This window comes from Artemia franciscana, chromosome 3, assembly GCF_032884065.1.
Source record: "Artemia franciscana chromosome 3, ASM3288406v1, whole genome shotgun sequence".
NCBI lineage: Eukaryota > Metazoa > Arthropoda > Branchiopoda > Anostraca > Artemiidae > Artemia > Artemia franciscana.
In genome coordinates, this window is record NC_088865.1 from 39,909,121 (window position 1) to 39,931,296 (window position 22,176).

General features: G+C 33.9%; 1 protein-coding gene across 6 annotated transcripts in view; it reads left to right on the plus strand.

Moving 5' to 3' along the window:
* LOC136025260 (eye-specific diacylglycerol kinase-like) overlaps nucleotides 1-22,176 on the plus strand; it is a 266,512-nt gene that overhangs the window by 58,380 nt on the left and 185,956 nt on the right. For all 6 annotated transcript variants that reach the window (XM_065701114.1, XM_065701112.1, XM_065701109.1 and 3 more), the window contains exon 3: nucleotides 7,194-7,397. In XM_065701114.1, the coding sequence (XP_065557186.1) occupies nucleotides 7,194-7,397 (204 nt within the window). The remainder of the gene's footprint in view (nucleotides 1-7,193; nucleotides 7,398-22,176) is intronic.

Consider the following 22,176-nt stretch of genomic DNA (forward strand, 5'->3'; position numbering starts at 1 on the left):
TTGGAACGGATCCGCTCTCTTTGGGGAGTTGGGGGGAATTTCCAGTGCTTTAGCGAGTTCGGTGCTTCTGGACGTGCTAGGACGATGAAACTTGGTAGGCATGTCAGGGACCTGCACAAATTGACTTGATAACAGTCATTTCCCCGATTTGACCATCTGGGGGGGGGGGGGGGGCTGGAGGAGAGGAAAAAATGAAAAAATGAGGTATTTTTAACTTACGAATGGGTGATCGGATCTTAATGAAATTTGATATTTAGAAGTACCTCGTTTCTAAAAGCTCTTATTTTAAATCCCGACCGTATCTGGTGATATTGGGGGAGCTGGAGGGGGAAACGGAATATTTTGGAAAACGCTTAGAGTGGAGAGATCGGGATTAAACTTGGTGGGAAGAATAAGTGCAAGCCCTAGATACGTGATTGAGATAACCGGACTGAATCCGCTCTCTTTGGGGGATCTGGGGGGGGGGAGGTGTTAATTCAGAAAAATTCGAAACACTGAGGCATATCTAACTTAAGAACTGGTGACTGGATCTTAATGAAGTTTGATATTTAGAAGGAACTCTTGTCTCAGAGCTCTCATTTTAAATCCCAAACAGATCTGGTGACATTTGGGGGAGTTGGAGGGGGAAACCTGAAATCTTGGAAAACGATTAGAGTGGAGGGATCGGGATGAAACTTCGTGGGTAGAATAAGCAAATGTCGTAGATACGTGATTGACCTAATCGGACTTGATACGCTCTCTTTGGTGGAGTTAGGGGGAGGGCCCAGTGATTTGGCGAGTTTGGTGCTTTTGGACGTGTTAGGACGATGAAAATTGGTAGGCGTGTCAGGGACCTGCACAAATTGACTTGATAAAGTCGTTTTCCCAGATTCGACCATCTGGGGGCTGAAGGGATAGGAAAAACTAGAAAAAAATGAGGTATTTTTAACTTACAAGTTGGTGATCGAATCTTAATGAATTTTGATATTTAGAAGGACCTGTTGTCTTAGAGCTCTTATTTTAAATCCCGACCGGCATTAAGCCTCTGATTATCCTTTTAAAGCAATCCATTGATTCTTAGAATTTTGCTAGAGCTCATACATATGAGCTCTTGACTCTTGGCTCTTCCGACCTCGTCACCTGTGCCATATGAGCTCTTAGCTCTTGTTGATAATAGATGACTCAATTACATGATATTTTCTTGTACATTGCCAAAGCACACACACAAAAAATTGTTGCGTCAAAGGTAAAGTATTAGAAAAACAAGTACATTATCAGTATCTTAATTAATAAGTATTTCGTAATCTTGCTTGAGTATCAAGTAATAAGTACACCCTAGAGTTTTTACTTAAGTACAAGTAATGAAAAATTTTACTTAAGTAGTACTTCAAGTAAGTGACAGCACTGGTCTGTGAGTATGTGTGAGTGTGAGCCCCTTGTGAGTGTGATAGTTTATACGACCACTCCTTGCATAAAAACCTTTGCGTGCCGTGGAACATAACTTACAACCCATGCCCAAGGGTTCTGGGGCTTGTGTCAGTCCTGGAGACATAGTTATGTGATCTTTTGACTATTTTGAACAAAGTGATTATCTCAAAGTTTTGATTTTATGAATCTAGGAAAAGAAGGCGAGGGAGGGGCTAGTCGCCCTCCGATCGTTTTTGACCCTTAAAAGGGCACTAGAACTTAAGATTTCTAATCGAATGAGTCCGCTACAAAGTCTATACGCAACTTCTTTCACCTGGATGTGATTGTGAGTGTGAATGAGTGATTGAATGTGAGTGAGGGAGTGATTGAGTTTGATGTTGAGTTAGTGAGTGAGTTACTATGAGTGAGTGAGTGAGTGTGAATGAGTGATTGATTGTGTGATCGAGTGTGAGTGAGCCTGTGAGTGTGAAAGTTTATACGACTACTCCTTGCATAAAAATCTTTGCATGCCCATGGGCATAACTTGCAATCATTGCATTAGGGCTCTGGGATTTTGTGCCAACCCCAGAGGTATAGTTATATGATCTTTGGACTTTTTTGAACAGTTGGGGAAAAGAGGGTGTGGGAGGGGGGGAGATAGTTGCCCTCTAATCTTTCTCGATTCTTAAAAGGGGAACTAGAACTTTCATTTTCCAATCAAATGCCCCTCCATCAAAGTTTTTACGGCCAACACTTCCATAAAAACCTTATATGCCCCCTGGTATGACTTACAACCTTGTCCCCATTCGGTCGGATGCATTTGGGGAAAAAGCACATGGGGGGGGGCAGCTGCCCTCCGGTCACTTTCGACTTTTAAAAGGGACAAAGCTGGGTGTAAGAAGCTAGAATGCAGACAAGTGAAAAAATTCCGAAAAGTAAATGATTCGAAACTAAAAAGGATAAAGGCTAATTTATTTTAATTGGGAGCTTCTGATGTAGACTCCAGATATATCCATCTCAACATAAAAATATCTTCTAAGGTACAAAAACGTTTACCTTACAACCGCCTGAAAAACGTCGTAATGGTCCCCTGAACGGTTATTCTAGATTGTTTGTGCAGTAATGCTGCTGGTTATGTAGGACCGCATAGTTGTGTATAAGTAAATAAGAGGAATAAATAAGATTATTTGATCTTTTTCTGAGGGCAGTCGTGCCTCTAGCATCACAGTGTCTACTCTTAAGCCCAAAATGGATGGGATAACTAGACTCCCTTTGGATTAAAGGGACTTGGGACGAAGTTTGAACTAATGGTGCAATGTGGGTGCTGAGGAATGATAGGTCCCATTTTATTGCGGAAAGGGTAGTTTACAAGGGTTAACGGTAGTTTTTAAAAAATTCATAAAAAGGCTGAGATGAATTGTAAAGAGGATGGGGCTTAGGGGTGGGGCTGGCAGCCTCCTCGTATTTAGGATAATTATGAACAGGATATTAAAAACGAGCAGAAATTACTTTCAAAAATGTTACATCTATGAAAATAAAACAGGTTCATAGTGTGTATCTTAGTAGAAAGCCTTCGCAAAAAAATACGAGGGAGAATTGATATTTTGCAAGGGGTATGTGACAGGAAAACAGAGCTCACACAGCTGCTTTTTCTAAACGCTCAATTTGAACTCGGAAAGACTTTCATTAAAATTGTAAAATGTCTTTTTTTTCTTTTACACTCACGAAATAATCCCAAATGAGACAACACTTGTTACCAATTTAGAATTCTAACAATGTCCTTTTTGTTTCTTTGTTCTTTTTCTAAATGAGGTTCCTACATCACTAATAGGAGCAAAGGCCCAACTTTGGGGACTTGGAGTGTTTTTGCTTTCTTTCTCTAATCTCATGTCTTCCCTTTTCTCCCAAAACTTTCCGCTCGAATCTTCGGGGAATTTTTTAGTAGAATAAAAAGGCGACATGAATCATCGAATGTTGTTTAGAACACCCACGGAAAGTAACGAAATTAAATATGACATATAAAAAGAAAAAAATAAACAAAATAAGAAGATAATAAGAAAAAAGGAAAATAACATAATGCTTAGATTAAAACCAACAAAATAAAAATCCTTGGAACAATGTGACTAATATATGTATTTTATTATGTATAATGTCGAGGGACAGTAGGCTAGTATAAAAAAAAGTATTCTCAAATGTAAAGTTAAAGCAACGTTAAAACTTAATGAATAATGCTAAAAGTGTGGGGCGCTGCCGCCCTCTTTATCCTGCTGTTTACGTTAAGTAATTTCAAAACAGGTCTTTTCAAAAATAACTCAAACTTAAAACAGAGAGAAATTGCTATTAATAAGTAAATGAAACTCAAAACGAAAGAAAATTAGACTAAATAATTACATCAAACATAAAGCTAGCAGACGTTGCTATGGATAATTATATGAGTCTTAAGGCGAACAGAAACGAATATTAACAATGAAAACGAATATGAATAACCTTAGCCCTCTAAATGCCGGAACGCCATTTGAGATTTACTAATTAAGATAAAGCTCTTTACGCTAAAGTTTTTTACCGTTTTAAAAAGTAGAGTTGAGAGAAAGAGTCAAACTTTAGCGTAAAGAGCGGGGCATTGGAGAGAGAATAGCCCCTTTCATATACGGAGTAATTTCTGTTCGTTTTAATTTTTAACATCGCCCCTTAATTTCAGTAAAAAAAAAACTTTTTTTTATTTAATTGTGAGAAAGAGTCAAATTTTAGCGAAAAGAGCCAGGCGTTGAGGAGGGGACAACCCCTTTCACAAGTGGAATAATTTCTATTCGTTTTAAGTTTTAATGTCGCTCCTTACTTGCAGTTAATTTTTTTTTTTATTTAATCATTAAAAGCAACGCGTTTTAATGAAAGGAAATACGGATAAAAATTTACTGCATATATCAGGTGGTTTTACTTTAGAGGTTGACCACTTCTAATGGAAAAATTTTAAATAAATAAAAGCAGTACCATGTTATTCCTGGTTTTATGCTCTTTCCAGATGTTATGGTCGCTTTTTTCGTAATGCACAGCTCCCCTCCTTCCTGGTTGGTTCTAGGTATAGCCTTAAGATGTATGAAAAACTAAAGGAAACACAAACAAAAAAAAAAAAAAATGAAATTCTTACTTTATAATATGCAATATTTTTCTATTAAACAAATTTTCTTATTTTCATCTGTTTGTTATCCTTTTTTGTTAAAATGATTCAAATATCTAATATTGCAGTTATCACTTGACGAACCAGTATTTCATCAAGACAAGAATGCAGAAAACCCGTTTTAACAGGAGAGATTAAATAAAAAAAAACAAGTTTTTTTAACTGCAAGTAAGGAGCGACACTAAAACTTAAAACGAACAAAAATTATTCCGTATATGAAAGGGGCTGTCCCCTCCGCAACGCCTCGCTCTTTACGCTAAAGTTTGACTCTTTCTCGCAACTGTACTTTTTAAAATAATAACAAACTTTAGCGTAAAGAGCGAGGCGATGCGGAGGGGACAACCTCTTTCATATACGGAATAATTTTGTTCGTTTTAAGTTTTAGTGTCGCTCCTTACTTGCGGTTAAAAAACTTGTTTTTTTTTATTTAATTTCTGAACGTTTTAGAATTAATGCGTGTTTTCATTTTGGCTCACCGCACATAAATAATTAAAGCGAAATTTGCATATTAATTTTTTCGGCCAAATCGCTTTTTTCATAGTTTTGATCAGAAAATTCTGATACAAAAATGGGGTGGGAGAGGAGGCCTAGTTGCCTTCCAGTTTTTGGTTACTTAAAAAGGCAACTAGAACTTTTTATTTATAAACATACGTAACTTTAGAATTAACTTACGTAACGAACTTCTATACTTGTATATTTTTATTACGTATATGAGGGGTTCGCCCCCTAGTCAATACCTTGCTCTTTACACTAAAGCTTGAATTTTGCCCAATTCTTTAAGAATGACCCCTGAATCCCAAAGGCCGTAGGATAAATAGTTGAAATTACTAAAAATACTTTAACGTGAAGAGCGAAGTATTGTGGAGGAGATGAATCCCCGTATTTACGTAGTAATTTCTGTTCTTTTTGGGTTTTAATGCTGCTCCTTTCCTCCAGCTGAAAAATTGTTTTTGTTTATTTTATCATTGTTTTTCTTAAATAATGCTAGAAAATCCTGCAGCCTCTTCATGGAAGTTCTCTTCCATCGTGATAAATTCCTCCATGGAAAGATACTCCCACATAACCCCCTTCCCCCCTTCAACACAAAAAAATCCCTCTGAAAACGTCTGTACACTTCCCAATAACCATTACTAAATGTAAAAAATGGTCAAAGTTTCTAACTTGCAGCCCCTCCCCCAGGGACTGTGGGGGATTATGTCGTCCTGAAAGACATAATTATTAGGTTTTTCGACTACGCTGAACAAAATGGCTATCTCAAAATTTTGATCTGGTGACTTTGGGAAAAAATGAGCGTGTGAGGGGGCCTAGGTGCCCTCCAAATTTTTTTGTCACTTAAAAAGGGCACTAGAACTTTTTATTTCCGTTAGAATGACTCTCTCGCGACATTGTAGGACAACTTGGTCGAGACGATCACCCCTGGAAAAAAATAACAACAAAAAAACAAATTAACACGCATCTGTAATCTGTCTTCTGGCAAAAATTACAAAATTCCACATTTTTATAGATAGGAGCTTGAAACTTCTACAAGGTTCTCTGATACGCTGAATTTAATGGTGTGATTTTCGTTAAGATCTAATGACTTTTATGGGGTGTTTCCGCCTATTTTCTAAAATAAGGCAAATTTTCTCAGGTTCGTAACTTTCGATGGGTAAGACTAAACCTGATGAAACTTATATATTTAAAATCTGCATAAAAATGCAATTCTTTTGACTATTGGTATTAAAACTCCGTTTTTCAGAGTTTCGGTTACTATTGAGCCGGGTCGCTCCTTACTACAGTTCGTTGCCACGAACTGTTTGATGACGCATCACAAGATTCAAAACGGTGGAAAAATATATTATCAGTCCTATATATTGGACCTTCAAGGGTGCATCGTCAGAAAAGTAATCATAATGTTAAAAAGAATATAAAATAAGGGATCTAAGGGTACAATTTTCTTTATTTAACATGTTTCCTTTATAAGTGGTCAACCACTAAAGTAATACCAGATATTTACTGAATTTATCAGGTTAATGAAACTAAATTAATCGTTTACAATTTAACGATAATGAATCTAGGATTAATGCTGATTTTTCAACGACAAGAGACAAGAGATAGTGACAGTTACAACGACAACAATGACAATGACAAAAGAAACAGACTGTTTTAAACATATTTTGTTCGTAGCAAGCCGCGTAAATGTCGCTCTGGCATTAGATTAATTATAATCTTTAGAGTAAAAATAACCTACAAAAAAAAAGCAAAAAATGACAAAAAAGGAAAATAACATAATGGTTAATGCAAAACCAGCAAATTAAAAAAAAATGCTTGTAACAAAATAACTAGTATTAAGTTTTGATATTGATTACTTTGTTTATTTTAAGGAGGGTACGTTTTTATACAACAAACAGTGTTTTGAATGAAAGTTTAAAGCAACATTGAAACTTAAACCAGGCTGTTCTAAAAATGCGGGAAGCTGCCCCACCTTCCACCCTCTGCTCTTTATGGAAAGTGTATCTTACTTTTTATAGGTATTACTATCAATATCTATTATATACTAAAGTTTTCTCATATGCTAGTTGAACCTGATAGCTGAAAGGTAGTGAATTTTGTGTTGTAATTTTTGCTAATATTTGCTTGTTTTTTTTTTTAGAAATCTGGGCCTAGGATGAAATGCTCTGCATGTCGTATTGTCTGTCATGTTTCATGTATACCACATTTAATGGACAAAACAAATTTTTGCTGTAAACCAACATTTCGCGACGTTGATGTGCGGCAGTACAGGGAAAACACCACCACACCCCATCATTGGGTACATCGAAGGTCCGATTCTGGTCGGTGCAAAACATGCGGAAAGGTAAATATATCACTTTCAATCAGGGGCAGATCCAGGATCGAGCAGAGGGTCACATGTCCCAGAAGACCAAAAATAGCTTTTTGGTGGAGGGATGAGAAATATCAATAGGGAAACCGTGAGTTTTCATGCTTTCCTGAAACTTTAATTATGTATCCGCCCCTGCATCCCATATTGATATTATAACATATCCTTCCACTATATTTTTGCTCTTGGAATCATTGAAAAAAAAAATCGAATTTGCTCCAGTGTGAATGTTTTGGAAAGATCAAAAAAAGAATTCTGATAAACAAATAGAAATCTAAAAAAATCTTTGCTTTGAGAAATAAGATAATCTACTTTAAAAGAAATATGTTTAGTTTTAACATAATCTTGTGGAGATTTTCAATGTTCACCCAATATTTTGATGTAATTTGTATGGCTCTTGATGAGGTAGATTATTTTTCCTATGATCTAAAATTGATGAAAAATTTATGAGAAGAGATCTATTGCAGGGGCGGGGGGATGTAGAAATACCAACAAGGGAATCGTAAGCTTTGCTGCCCTCCTCCCTGAAAGTTAAATTTTATATAGGCCTCTACATCCCATATTGACAATTTGACATACCCTTCCACCTTATTTTTGCTCTTGGAATCATTAGAAAATTTAAAATATCCGATTTGATACAACGTCATTATTATATATATATATATATATATATATATATATATATATATATATATATATATATATATATATATATATATATATATATATATAGTACAGGGCCCTGGCACTCGGCACGCGGCAGGCTTATATATATGGATTCTCATTGTCGCTTGTCTTCCAACCGCAGACAATTGAAACAATTTGCTCTTCAAACAAAAGTCTTGTCAAAGATATTTGATTAGTAAAACAAGTCCTTAGACAACTTGAGACAATTTGCTGTCTTTTCATACTGTATCTTTTCAAAGATATTCGATTATTAAAGCAAGTTAGATTTCTAACAACGATATGTACGAAGCTTGAAACTTTTTGTTTTCTTTTTTTAAGGTTTTTGAATTGTTGTAATCCCTTGTCAAAATAGAGAATGATCATTTGTAATGATTGAAAATTTAGTTTTTTGGGGCCTTCCTACTGACATTATATAACTGATCGCGTTCAAAAAGGTTTTCTATTTTAACGTTTTTGAATTGTTGTAATTCCTTGTCAAAATAGAGAATCATCATTTGTAATAATTGCATTTTTTTTTTTGGGCCTTCCTACTGACATTATATAACTGATCGCGGTCAAAAAGGTTTTCTATTTTAAGGTTTTGGGATTGTTGTAATCCCTTGTTAAAATATATACAAATATTTTTGCAATTACCAGTTTTTTGCTCTTTAAGCAATTTAATGTCTTTTTATACTGTTTCGTTTCAAAGATATTTTATTATTGAAGCTAGTCCGATTTCTAACAAAGATATGTACTAAGCTTGATACTTAAGGTTTTTTTTAAGGTTTTGAACCGTTCAAAATATACCTTGTCAAGAAAGAGAATGTTCATTTGTAATAATAGAAAATTTTCGTTTTTTGGACCTTCCTACTGACATTCTGTAACTGATTGCGTTCAAAACTGTAAGCTTAATCATGTGGCAAGTTGGTTTTATCAAAGAAAAAAAAACTAATTCTAAAATTTTCAGGTATTTTTCAGTTTGAATTACAACATTAAAATTATTGTTCAAGCACCGTCAATATTTTTGCAGTTTACATAATAACTTAATAATTCTGATTGGAAGTTATAAAAAATTTCAACTTTTTTTATGTCTTAAAAAGACATTGCTTATAAAATTGTTAAATTGTTAAACTGTTTTAATAATAAAATTATGAAAATGGAGGCTTTTTCAACGAATTTTCTCAAACCTCTAACCTATATTGATCGTTTTTTACGCCAGAATACCTCAGGATACAATATTCCCGAAAAAATATTGAGTGTTTTCGAGGAAAAATAAATACATACATTATTGCTCACAACCAGATAATCTTCTATAGAAGAAATGTATCTACTTTTATTAATAATTTTTCCAGAACTTGACCATTTTTTTTCGGAAAATATTCAATTTTTTAGATTGTTCTTAGGAGGAAGTTTTTTATTATTATTTGAAATTTTATATAAAATTATACAATAAATTTAGCCAAACCAATATTTATAAAATTATTTTCAAGACAAAGTAATAACAAGACTAAGTTTATAGAGTCACTGAAGTATTATTTGTTGGAAAAGAAGGGAAAAATATTGTTTTTATCATGGTCTTTTTGTATTTATTATATATGCCAAACAGTCCCTGAAGAAGTTAAACAGGTATTGGATGCAGAAGGCTATAGTCCCTACCGGCGGTGCTGGTTTCTTGACCCTTAGGTCAGGAAGTGTGATGGGAAGTTGGGAGGCTGGTTGACCGTGAAGAAGAGGTGTTTTATTACCCAACTGCTTCTCCGTTCCTTAAAATAATTTGATTTCGTGAGTAGAGGCGAGAAGTCATCTAATTTTAAACTAAACAGATAATAACAGTAAAATAAATGCGATTTTTCAAAGAAAATTAATACTTTCTTGACATCTACCTAAATTTTAATCACGTGAACGCAATGGTTCAACTCACTTGACAAAAAAAGAAAAACATATTCTTTATTATTACTTAAAACAGAATAGAAATGAACGGCCTGGTGGGAGAATCTGTTCCCATCCCCAACATTCTTGGGCAATAACGGTTGTGTTTTAAATATATCTTTGATATTTCGTTTGTGATAATTTGGATAAAAATGCAACAGGTTCCAAAAAATGATTTGATTGAGAATGAATGATGAAGAATAATATCTCGAAAAAATAAGATTGAACTTTTAAGTATATGAATTCGTATTCCGACAGAAGAATTCCTAAAATCTATTCCGAAGCTTGTTCGATCTGAATGTATTTTTCCTTGGAGTTAGTCGAATTAAGTTATTTACCAATTGATGAGAGAGAAGTTCTCTCGCCGACATTGCTTAGGATGGCTTCTGGCCCTTGGACCACTTTGCTGATGATTCCATCGGACGCTAGTTTTAGCGGTTGATTGTCGTTTAGCTGCTGCATAACAGCAACAACAAATAGTTATTAGTTGCAGTTAGAAAATATTGCTGTGATTCGATTTAGGCTAATCAGCTTTGACTCTCTTGGAAAGAGATGCTGGTCAAATAATCTTCTAGGGGGGGGGGCTAAATAGTAAAAAGTGCATTGTTAAGGCCACTGCTTGTGGGTTTCTTGAAGCAGAAAGAAAGGGCCATTTCCGGGGGGAGGGATAATCCCCTTGTGTACTTATATAGATTAGTGTGTCTAAATTAAACTTTTATTGGAATTGATCATAGATGACATTAGTATCACTAGGGAATTCACTTGGATTGGTCACCTATTTCCTCCCAGTCATGAGGAAAATCGAAAGTTGCGAGATAAAATGTTATATTTCAAGGTGGGTAATAGTAGACAATTCATTTTTCCGAAAAACGATCTATCTGAGAAGATTTACATGCCAAAATATTTTGGGTGGTTATCCTCTCTCTGCCACTTGTGTATATTTTGAATTCCGCTTGTTCGTCACGCCTTTCCTCTTTGCTTTACGTATGTCATACTTTATTCCACACGCGGCACGCTTCCCCCAAGTGTGCCAAGATCACCTGGCTTGCACCATTTCTAAGTGGACAAACTGTCGGATTGGTCTTTGGTCATGTTGATTAGTTATAAAAATATGCAACCAATGATGACGCTAATTAAAAGGGACTAATCAGGATGGTAGGTCTGAAATAGAACAAGATCAATTGTTTTTGGAGCAAATCTCAAGGAAAAAGGAACCCCCTTCCTCTGTGTACAGGTATGATTTAATTTATAGGTCAAGTACTATGTGAAGTTTCATCATCTTCCCTCTATTTAACCATTGAATACTTCATCCAAGAGTAGCCTGCTGGGAATTGATTGAGAGGAAGTCTATGAGAAAAAAAACCCAACGCCATCTAGCTTTACCCAGTGAATTTATGTTGCGAGTTCTAGAAACGGAAATAAAGAACTAAATATACCTTTTTTTCCCATTTTACATTTTTTTTTACGTTTGATGGAGGAAAAAAGAGACATTATGTCAGAACGGTACAATATCCGTGCACATCTTTATTAATTACCCAATATTCTTCCTACCAGCCTAGCCCTGGCTGCTAAATTGAAATAAATCTAAAAAATAATCGCAACAAGTATAAAAAACATCTACCTACTTTATTAAATATTTAAGACTTGGTTCAAATAAACTTAGACCTAAAATCAGCTATAATCAGTTATAAATTAAGTCGAAACTTTATTTTATTATTTTATATTTAAAAAATTCTGCTTGGTAGCGTTAAACTGTCAGTAGTATCTGCTTCTCATAGTTTCTGTGCATCGTAAATACCTCCAAGCTAGTGGAGTCGTTAGAGCTCTTCTCATTATAGAATGTTATTTTATAATCACGCTCCTAAAGTTGATGTACATCTCAGAGGGCGACTTATTCCGCCACTTCTGTTATACAGTACCTCTCACTTTTGCTCCATATAATGTGCGTTGCCTGGTATCAGATGTTTCCATTTTTCTCTTCTATTTCTGGAGATTGATTGATTTATTTATGGTGGTCTCGTGTTCGCAATTTCTTTTGATCTCTTTCTCGTCTTTAACGAGTTTCAAACCAGGGGCAAATGAAATGTGTCAATGATTGAAACCTTTTTCGAACAAAATGTTGGTTTCCAATCCATTACCCTTTCTGCGTTTTATTATTTAGTTCGTAGTCTTTTTTTATATCTGTAGTTTTTTTCCTTTCTGTTCTTTGTTGTGTTTATTTCTCACTTCTTTTAGTGTCAATTTACATTTTTGTAGTTATAGATGTGAAACGTCGGGTTTCCAGTGGGGAGGGGGTGAAAAGCATTCGTTTTAGTGTTATTTTTGATAGTTAAGCACGCTATTTGGGAAACAGCTCCAACTAGGCTCTAGGTTTAACAAACTGTTCCATGCTGTAAATAAGGAACGACAACGACACATGCTAATACTAGCATAAAAAAAACAACAAAAAATAAGATGATAACAATGTACCAATAAAAATTGGCTTTTTAATGGTGATTCTAAAAACTACCCCTTTTACTACTAGTGACTTGCTGCAACGCCAAGCTGCCTGAGGCCAACATAGCTACGCATGCTCCTCCTCCATCCTGATCTATTCAAAGCCTTCCTCTTTGCAACCTTCCAAGAAGTTTCCATTTCCCTTAAATCTTTCCTTACGACAATCTCTCACTTCATTCCGGGACGACCTGGATTTCGTTTCACCCTTGGCGGTTGGTTGCGCCACACCAAAGTGGGATTTTCTGCCGTTTTGTGACGCAAAACAACAATTTCGTTCCGAAGAATGCCAAAATGTTGTCGTGTAAAAGAACTGAGATAATCAATCGATTCATAATGATCGAAAAGCTTTATATTGAGCTCCCCAGTTTCAGTGGCCACAATGCTGCGTGATGGTTTATTTGTTTCCAAAGATGTTTATAAAAAGAAACAAGTTTTTTTCAAAAGAAGGTAAAGAACACGATTAGAATTTGAAACGGAATTATTCTGTATGTGAAGAGGCAAAATCTTAACCAGTGCATATAAATAGAAAAATGAAAAATATCCCTTCTAAATTTTGGTGAAAATAAAGCTCCTGGTAGCATTTGCCCGCCCTCCCCTAGGAAATTTCCTGGAGGCGCTCATGATTTTTTAGTAATTCTCCACCTTCTGTGCTGGTGAGCATGTAAATATAATCTTTCATGTTGCACAGAAAAAGAATGTCTGCTAAGAGTATGTGCTATCACCCCATTGCACCTATATAATATTTTCGGCAAATTAATCTCCAGCCCCCCAAGAAAAAAACTCCTTCTATATTTGTCTGATGGCTCGCGGAGAGCTTGGAACTTCCCACTATTCCCAACTATGCACAATTTCACCGGCCCTAATCCATATTGGCTTGTGCACAATTATGCACCACTGTAGTTACTTTTGTGACGCATAACAAACTTAGATAAATAGAGCTTTAAAATAAAGGTTTACATTAACTGTTTATTTTGTGTAGACAACGTGCATCTTTTGGTGCGATTGAGCCACTTCGTGCCAGTACTGCCTCTGAAAGTGGAAAGTTTAACAAATAGTTTTCATTTATTTCCGATCGATCGGCTATCTGAGAATTGTCACTCGATGGCTTTTTAGCACCCTTGGGCCAAAATGGCCTTTTCGTGCCACAAAATCACAGAAACGATGTTCGCTGTGAAACAATCTTTTTTGTTTTTTAAAAAGGACACTAGAATTTTTTTTTCTTGCAATGAGCCTTCTCCTGAAATTGTTTGACCATTGGTTCGGCGATTGCCATTGAAAAAAACAAAAACAAAAAAACAGCAACAAACAAACAAACAAATAAATAAATTCACATCGTGATCATTCTTCTTGGAAAAAAATTACAAAATTTCACATTTTTGTATGTAAGGGCTTAAATCCTCTCAATCAAGGTTCCCTGATATGCCAAAATTGACGGTGTATTTTTTTTTTATCAAGAGTACTTGTTCTTGGGGAGAGGTTTCCCCTTTTTCGAAATTTTAGTAACTCTTCTTAGGCTCGTAACTTTTGATGGGTTTCCTTAAACTTAAATTAATTATATAAATTTTGAAATCACCATGAAAAGTCAATTCTTTTTATTTTGTTATTAAAACTGCTTTTTTTAGAGTTTTGGTTAGCATTAGTACGAATTGCTCCCAACATACAGTTTGTTACCTCGAGCTGTTTGAGATGTTTGTTACCAGGAATTATTTGGTACGCAGTCCATACAAAATTAATTGCTAATAGGGACAATCATTTTCTTTATTTTACTTAATTAGTTCATTTGAGGCTTTATAAAGCATTAATATTGGTATATAATTTCGCCTTAGCCATCATAGGCAACGCAATAGCGCTGCCAAAGTAAAGAGCGATCTATTATTATCCATCTATCTGTAAACAGATAGATTGTCTATTGATTTTTATTTATGGTTTCAGTGTATTACTTATTTATTTTTTTTTTTTTTACCAGGCCACTTCGTATGAAAGGAATGGTCATATTAACTTCAGAGAGAACTTATTCGACGAGAAACGGAAAGTTTGAGTGTCCTTTTTAAAAGTTGAAAGTGATTTTAGGGCAACCAACCCCTCCCAAGCAGTGTTTGTCACCCCTCCTCCAACCTCAAAGAAATCTGACAAAATTTGAGATAGCCCATTTGTCAAAGGTTGAAAGGTTCACTAACTGTGCCTTCAGGGATGACATGACTTTTACAGCCCCTGGGGCAAGGGCTTTCGGTAAAAGCTTTCGGTTAATGGTATGAATATGAAACTTTCAGGATATGTTGAGGGAGATGTTTAACTCAATCAAAAGACACTATGTGTATCCAGATTACTGAAAGGGTGTATCTGCGCAATATTTCAGGACGGCTAAGTATGTTGAAAGTCGTTAGGGCGTGTTGAAATAGATCAAAAGACAATATGCGCTTCCAGGTTGTCAAAAAAATGTATCTTCAATATCTCAAGAATGACTATTAAGTTCAATTAAGTTGAGTCTATTAAGATGAAAGACTATATATGCATCCATGTGGTCAAAAGGACGCATCTGCTACATCCCAAGAACTAATAAGGTTTTTCAGATCTGCAATTTATCAGGAACATTTAAGGAATTTAAGTTGAAAATCTTGGGTCATCTTGGGGGAGGGTGGTGTTGATCTAAATCAACAGAAACTCTTTGCATCGAGGTTGTATAAAGGGCTTATCTGAAATACACCGGGGACTGGTAAGGATATTAAGTTGAAAATTCCAGTACGTTTTGATAGACGGTTGAACTATATCAAAAGGAAGTATGTTCATCCAGGTGGTCAAAACGTCGGATCTTCAATATCTTGGAAACGGCTAAGGGGATTAAGCTGAAACTTTCAGGGCGTGTTGATAGGGATTTTAAACTAAATTAGAAGACATTATTTGGATCTATGTTGTCAAAAGGATGTTTCTGTGTTATTTCAGGAACGGTTAAGGGCATTAAGTTGAAACTTTCAGGGATTGTTTAGGGGGGGGGGGGGTGTTGAACTAAAACGAAATACACTCTTTACATTCTGGTTTTCAAAAGGGCGTAACTAAATATCTCAGAGGATAAGGATATTAAGTTACAACTTCTAGGGAATGCTGAAGGGGACGAGGGACAAAATCAAAAGATATTATGTGCATCTAGTTTGTCAAAAGGGCGTGCCTACGTTATCAAGTTAAAACTTTGACGGAACGTCGAGGAAGAAATTAAACAAAATAAAAAGACTATATGCATTCTGGTTTTTACATGGCGCATCCACAGTGTCTCAGCAACACCTAAGGGCATAAATTTGAAAATTCCGGGGAATGTTGAAGGGAATGCTGAATAAAGCAAAGCTGTTGTGTGCATCCAGAGATTTAAAGCGGTGTATCTGCAATATCTCCGGAACGGTTCAGGGCATTAAGTTGAAATGGAAATGTTTAGGAACATGTTGGGCTGCATCAAAGGAAAATATGTGCATCTAAGTTGTCAAGATGGCATATCTGCAATATTTCAGCGAAGACTAAGAGTATCAGTTTAAAGCTTCCAGGGAATGTTAAGGTGCTTGTTGAACTAAATCAAAATACGTCAAATGCATTTGGGTTGTAGAAATGGTTCATCTGCATTATCTGAGGAACAGCCAAGGTCATTAATGGCATATCTGCAATATCTCAGGAACGGCTGATGGTATCAAGTTAAAGCTTCTTGGATATGTTAAGATGTATGTTGTACTAAATCAAAGACATCAAATACATTCAGGTTGAAAAATGTGGTGTCTATATTTTCTCAGAAACAGCAAAGGGCATCAAGGATAAAATTTCTGGGAAAGTTGAAGGGGATATGAAACTTGAAACTTAAAGAGCATATTTGACGGGGGGATCTAGTAGGTCCAAATTTTGACCATATCTGAGAAAAATGTGGTTGATTTCATGCTGCGAAATATCATTTTTTTAAAATGTTGATCTGCTTAAAATTTCGGGCCATGAGGACACGCCAATTAAAGTTTCAGAACCAAGGGAATCTGAACTTGAAACAAATCTGGTTCCACTGATTTTTGACGTCCTTTTTTTTGTTTAATAATAATTGATAACTCTCTTGAGAATGAGCTCAAAATGTATTCATTAAACCAAACAAGCAGTTACAACAAACTATAACACAATGAGATTCTTATCATAAAATAGTCCACCAATTTTCGTCTATATTCAAGATTGTAACAGGCTGGGGGTCTGGATGGCTTCAGTCCTATAGAAGGCCAAAAACTTTGTAGATTTTCAACCATTTCATTCAAATATTAATTTGAATTTGGATTGCCCTCCCCCCTTCCATCCTTAGTTCAGTAGTAAAAATATTCTTAATAATTGTTGCAAAATGTTGACCAAAATATAATTAGCAAGCCAAAATAATAATTCTTGAGCAGAAAAACCAGAGAACCTTTATTGCCCAATAAAAAAATCCATTAAAAACGAACATATTCTAATTAAAAAACAACTTTAAATTTAGATTTCCAGAGAACAATAAAGAGCTGCATTAAATCAAAGACAAGGAGAAATAAAGCGAGATAATATTCAAGCTTAAATGAACCAAAACCAGTATCAATGACTATAGGAGGCCCAAAACGAACAGAATTTATAGTGAATAGTAAGTCAAGCGTAAAAGTAACACAAATTACCGTATACAGAAGTAGGGCCAACGAAGCCTAAGGCTTCTAAAGACCAGAGCGTCATTTGCGCTCTGTTGGAAACAAAATTTAGTTTAAACATTTTCTTTCAACGTTAATAAATTTAAAATTGATGGGACTTCTAGGAATAAATATCCTTACATATTGAACAGTCAATCAAATCTTGTTTAGTTCTTTCCAGGCATCTTGGTTATTATGGCTTTTTTTGTTGCCTTTTTCGTTGATGTTTTGACGAGTAAACCTGAAAATGTATATTGTTTTCAAAGGGATAAAATTCCATTCGAGGATGGAACGAAATATGTAGCTCCGCTGTAATTTCTAAACCTTGATAAGACTCAAACAAACACAAAGCAGAAACAATAAGGAATTTTTTTTCTAAGACAGTGAAATTCAATTCATATATATATATATATATACATATATATATATATATATATATATATATATATATATATATATATATATATATATATACATAAACTTACATTCAAATGCGAGAATTACAATTAATAATGTGTTTAAAAACTTTTTGAAACAGCCCTAGTATCCTTATTTCAGCGAAGTTCAACCAGGACTGATAAATAAAATGATGTGAGATGAAAAATTTGTTCAAACAAAACAGAACGAAATGATTAAATGCAAGTTTTCAAATCTAATATTGATTTTTTGGCAGCTTACCTCAAAGGTCTTTTTGTAACTAGTTCAATACTATTATAAATTGGTTTAATAAAATATTTGTTAGATCATTTTTAATTAAATTTGGGTGTAAAGGATTTAGTGAGTACTCCTCCAAGTCTCTATTCAAAGAAATATTATTATTTATTTTGAGACTAATTTCGATTGATTCCCGAACCACCTGTTTTATCCCTAAATCATTACAAATGAGCGAAGATTTTTCAAAAAGTATCGTGTGTGAACGGATTATTAAACATATGCCAACCTAAAGCAGAATCAAAGGAGTTATTATAACTAATTTGAAATTAATGCCTTCAGAGATACATTTACAAGATACATTTTATCTCGCAAATGTATCAGAGATACATTACGAGTAAGGTGTATCAGAGATACATTTTTTGTTTTTGTTGAAGTTAAGACAAATAGAAACACACTGGTAGAAATAAGCATTATTCAAATGACCACTAAATAAATAAACACACTCACACGCATATAATATATATATATATATATATATATATATATATATATATATATATATATATATATATATATATATATATATATATATATATATATATATATATATATATATATATATATATATATATATATATCATGAACAGAGAAATCACCAATGCAACAGCACAAACACAAAAAAAAAGAGAGACAGAAGGAGAAAAGGAAGACTGTTTTCCTAAATTAGTGATTAATATAGACCAGCACTTGAATGAGGCCTTAACCCTACTCATCCATACAATCACATAGGTCAAACAGCATAGCCATACACAATCAACCATAAAGAATAATCCAGGGACAGGCAGTCATGTCGTCAATAAGTATAAGTCGTCATTTACCAAACAATAGAAAAAATAATAAAGACAAATAATTCAGAAGCAATAACCCAACACAAGGGCTCATCAGGAGAATACACTGGCCTATAGAATTTCGCCACTTTAAATTCTCTACCCAGCCAAGTGTTGTGGCTACCACAGAATATCCATGGCATCCCCGTGTCAGGTATCACCCCCAAAATACATGCCTATGAAAGAAAAAAAAACAGCAAATGTAAAACAACCAAGTAACGCCAAAACAAGCTTATCCTGTTAATATATCCCTCTTTTTAGCAACAATAGGTAAACTAAATATAATAAATTTTACCAAATCACAAATATTAACACATTGCAAAAAACCTGAATGAACTAAACAATTATAGAATTCATCTTTACCATGTGGCTAATTTTTAAAAAAATCCGCTCAATTAGAAACACAATTCAAAATAAATGGCGCTGCACCATCATTTCTCGAACCTCCGAAATTAGTTGAAAATTTCTTTAAGTATTTCTAGATAATTCTTTTGATATTTATTTAAAAGTTCGTTATAATGAAAACTAAATTTTTTAAATTACCAAGTTAATTTATTTGCAGAAAAACCTCTTGATATCAATTTTTGGCTTAAGATTTTACATCTATTTTTAAAATCAATATAATTACTACAAATCCTTGCATAACGAAGTAACGGTGAGAAAAACGCTGAATATGTGATATTTGAGTGTATATTACTTTCAGGGAATGGGAAACTAATCACTTCAAAATCAGAATCATCCGTTTTATTATACATTTTAAAACTTAATTTATTATTATCACAAATATTAATATTTAAATCTAAGAAATGATCTTCATGACCAGCGCCATGACTAGGTTCAAGAATAAGCTCTGATGGATATATATTTTTAGAAATATTAAAGAAATCCTTACAATTTAAGACCAAAATATCATCTAAATATCTTTTATTATTTGACAAAACATGTTTTAAATTAATTGGATTATTCTTATCCATCATATATTTATATTCTAGTTGACTTGAAAACAAGTCAGCTATAAATGGGCTGGCATTCCCCCCCCCCCATGGGAATTCCTACAATTTGCTTGTACAAATCACCACCAAATCTTATATAAGTATTGTATAAAACAAATTCTAATAACTCAAAAATCATATCCAAGCTGTAACATCTCAAGTTAACTATAGTATTAAAGCAATTTGTCCATATAGCTTTTTTGTTATAAGTGTCTATTTTTAAGAACCTTTTACTAGATAAGAGGAAAGATTTCTTGATAACAGTTTTTAAATTATCTAACACTACATTAAGTGATAAATTAGTATACATTGTCGCAAAATTGAAAGACTCAATTCTTTTAGCTGAAACCATTGTTAAAGAATCTATCACCTGCAGTGAATTATTAACACTTCAATATGGATTAAAATTCGAAAATTTTTTAATACCAGAACAATAGGTTTTAAGTTTATTTACAATTTCCTTTAAAATTAAAGAGAGGTCAGTAGCAGCAATGCGGGTTGGACATTTAGCTGCTCCAGCAATAAACCGTGGTTTAGGGGGATTCTTATGAAATTTTACAGTCCAATATAGGAAAGGGAACTTTTTATCATTGTCATTTATTTTAATATTAAAATTTTTAAAAAGTATTTCTTCAGTCTTTTCAATTAAATTCTCATCCTCTATATTTACCTTTTCTTAAACATTAGTTGTGCATAACTCCCTTTTTAAGATATCACAATACAGCTTCTGACAAATTATGGCAAAATTATTATTAGCTTTATCCACTGGCACAATTACAAATTCATTCTGTAGATTAGCAATTGCTTGTTTAATCTTCGCATTTTAAAATAATGATTTAGTGTTACTATTTTTTAAGTTAGAATATATTTTATTTCTTATTCTACTAATAATTAAATTCTTCCAACTTTGAAAACTCTCTTTATTTTTATTCTCTTTCTTACACCACTTATCAATAAATAAATCAAAATCATTTTCCAAGCCATCAAGAACACTCGATGGTTTCAGATGATGAGAAAGACGGAAATTAGCCCCTTTATTCATTATAATTTGAAGATCATCTTGCTTTATTATTGACAAGTCCCCTGTTATAACATGTTTGTAAGTAGGATTTACAAATGGGCCAAGTTGCTTACAATTACAAACCGGTTTCCAATTTATATCACTATCTAATCTTTTTAGTATTAAATTATAATTAAAAATAATTTGCCCAATAGTTTTTGAAAATTTATAAGTTAAAACTGGACTATCATTATAATTCAAATTACTAGGAAGGGCCTGTTTGGTTCAAAATTTTGCGAATAATCGGTATTTTCGGTATATTATCGTTGAATTGTCAAAGTTTTCTCTTTGTAATTTCTTGTATGTGAAGGAGTCCGTCCTTTGCCAGTTTTCTGCTCAATTGCCTGTTTGGCTTGGAAAGTGCCAATGAATTTCAACCTTCTTCAGCTATCATTGTCAGTTTTCACGTCCTTGTAGTCTCATATTCTTTGCTGTCAGTTGTATTTTCGAGAAAGGATATATTAAGGATTCCGTTTGGTTTACCCTTGGGGTTACCTTAATATCTCTTTCTACGAAACTCTAAGAAGGCTGGAATAATTTAAAAATGAGAATCCTCTGCTATTTAATCTCTAAGCAACGGAAAGTTCCCTTTGAAGCTAATGGCACTCCTGAGCTTGAGATGATTTCAGTTATGTCCTCTGTAAGATCATTTTATCTCACGATAAGAACCCTTTTTCTGCCAATTGAGTTTATTAGAAATTAGTTAGTTTTCTTAGCTTTTTCGGTTATTCATTTGGAATCAATTTGCATGTTTATCAGTTCTACACAGTAAAATTTAACATAATAAACAAAAATTTAAAACATAACAAAATCACTACGCTAGGGGATTTTTTTTTGCTAACATGTAGCGATTACCTACATAAACATTCCTAGAAACATCCTAAACTAATAAACCAAATTAAAACAAAATGAACAAAAATAACAACCACCTTCACCCACACACCTCCAGGGCAACAACAACCATTAAAATACAAATCCGACCCCCCGCCCCCTCCACCCACTCCTCTCCTATCCTTAAAACCTACTCTCACCCCCCAAAAAAAATGTTATCGAAGGCCGAAACGAAGAATTTTGATAACAGCCTACATGTAAAGACGTTTGCTTTCCATGGTGATTAAAAATACTCAAATTTAATAAAATCTGAAAGTATTCGTCAGAAGTTATTAATACAATTGGCTTGCATTATAAAAAAAAGGGAATCGTCGCCCAAAAATGATCCGATCTTAATAAAAACAATACTGTGCCCTAGAACTTCCCGACAGAATGTTTGAGCCCTTCACTATGAAATTAAAGAATTCTATATTTTCATTCTATGGGTGCTTGTTTTTTCTGTTTTTTTTTTTTTTTTTTTTTTTTTTTTTTTTTTTTTTTTTTTTTTTTTTTTTTTTTTTTTTTTTTTTTTTTTAGGGGTAA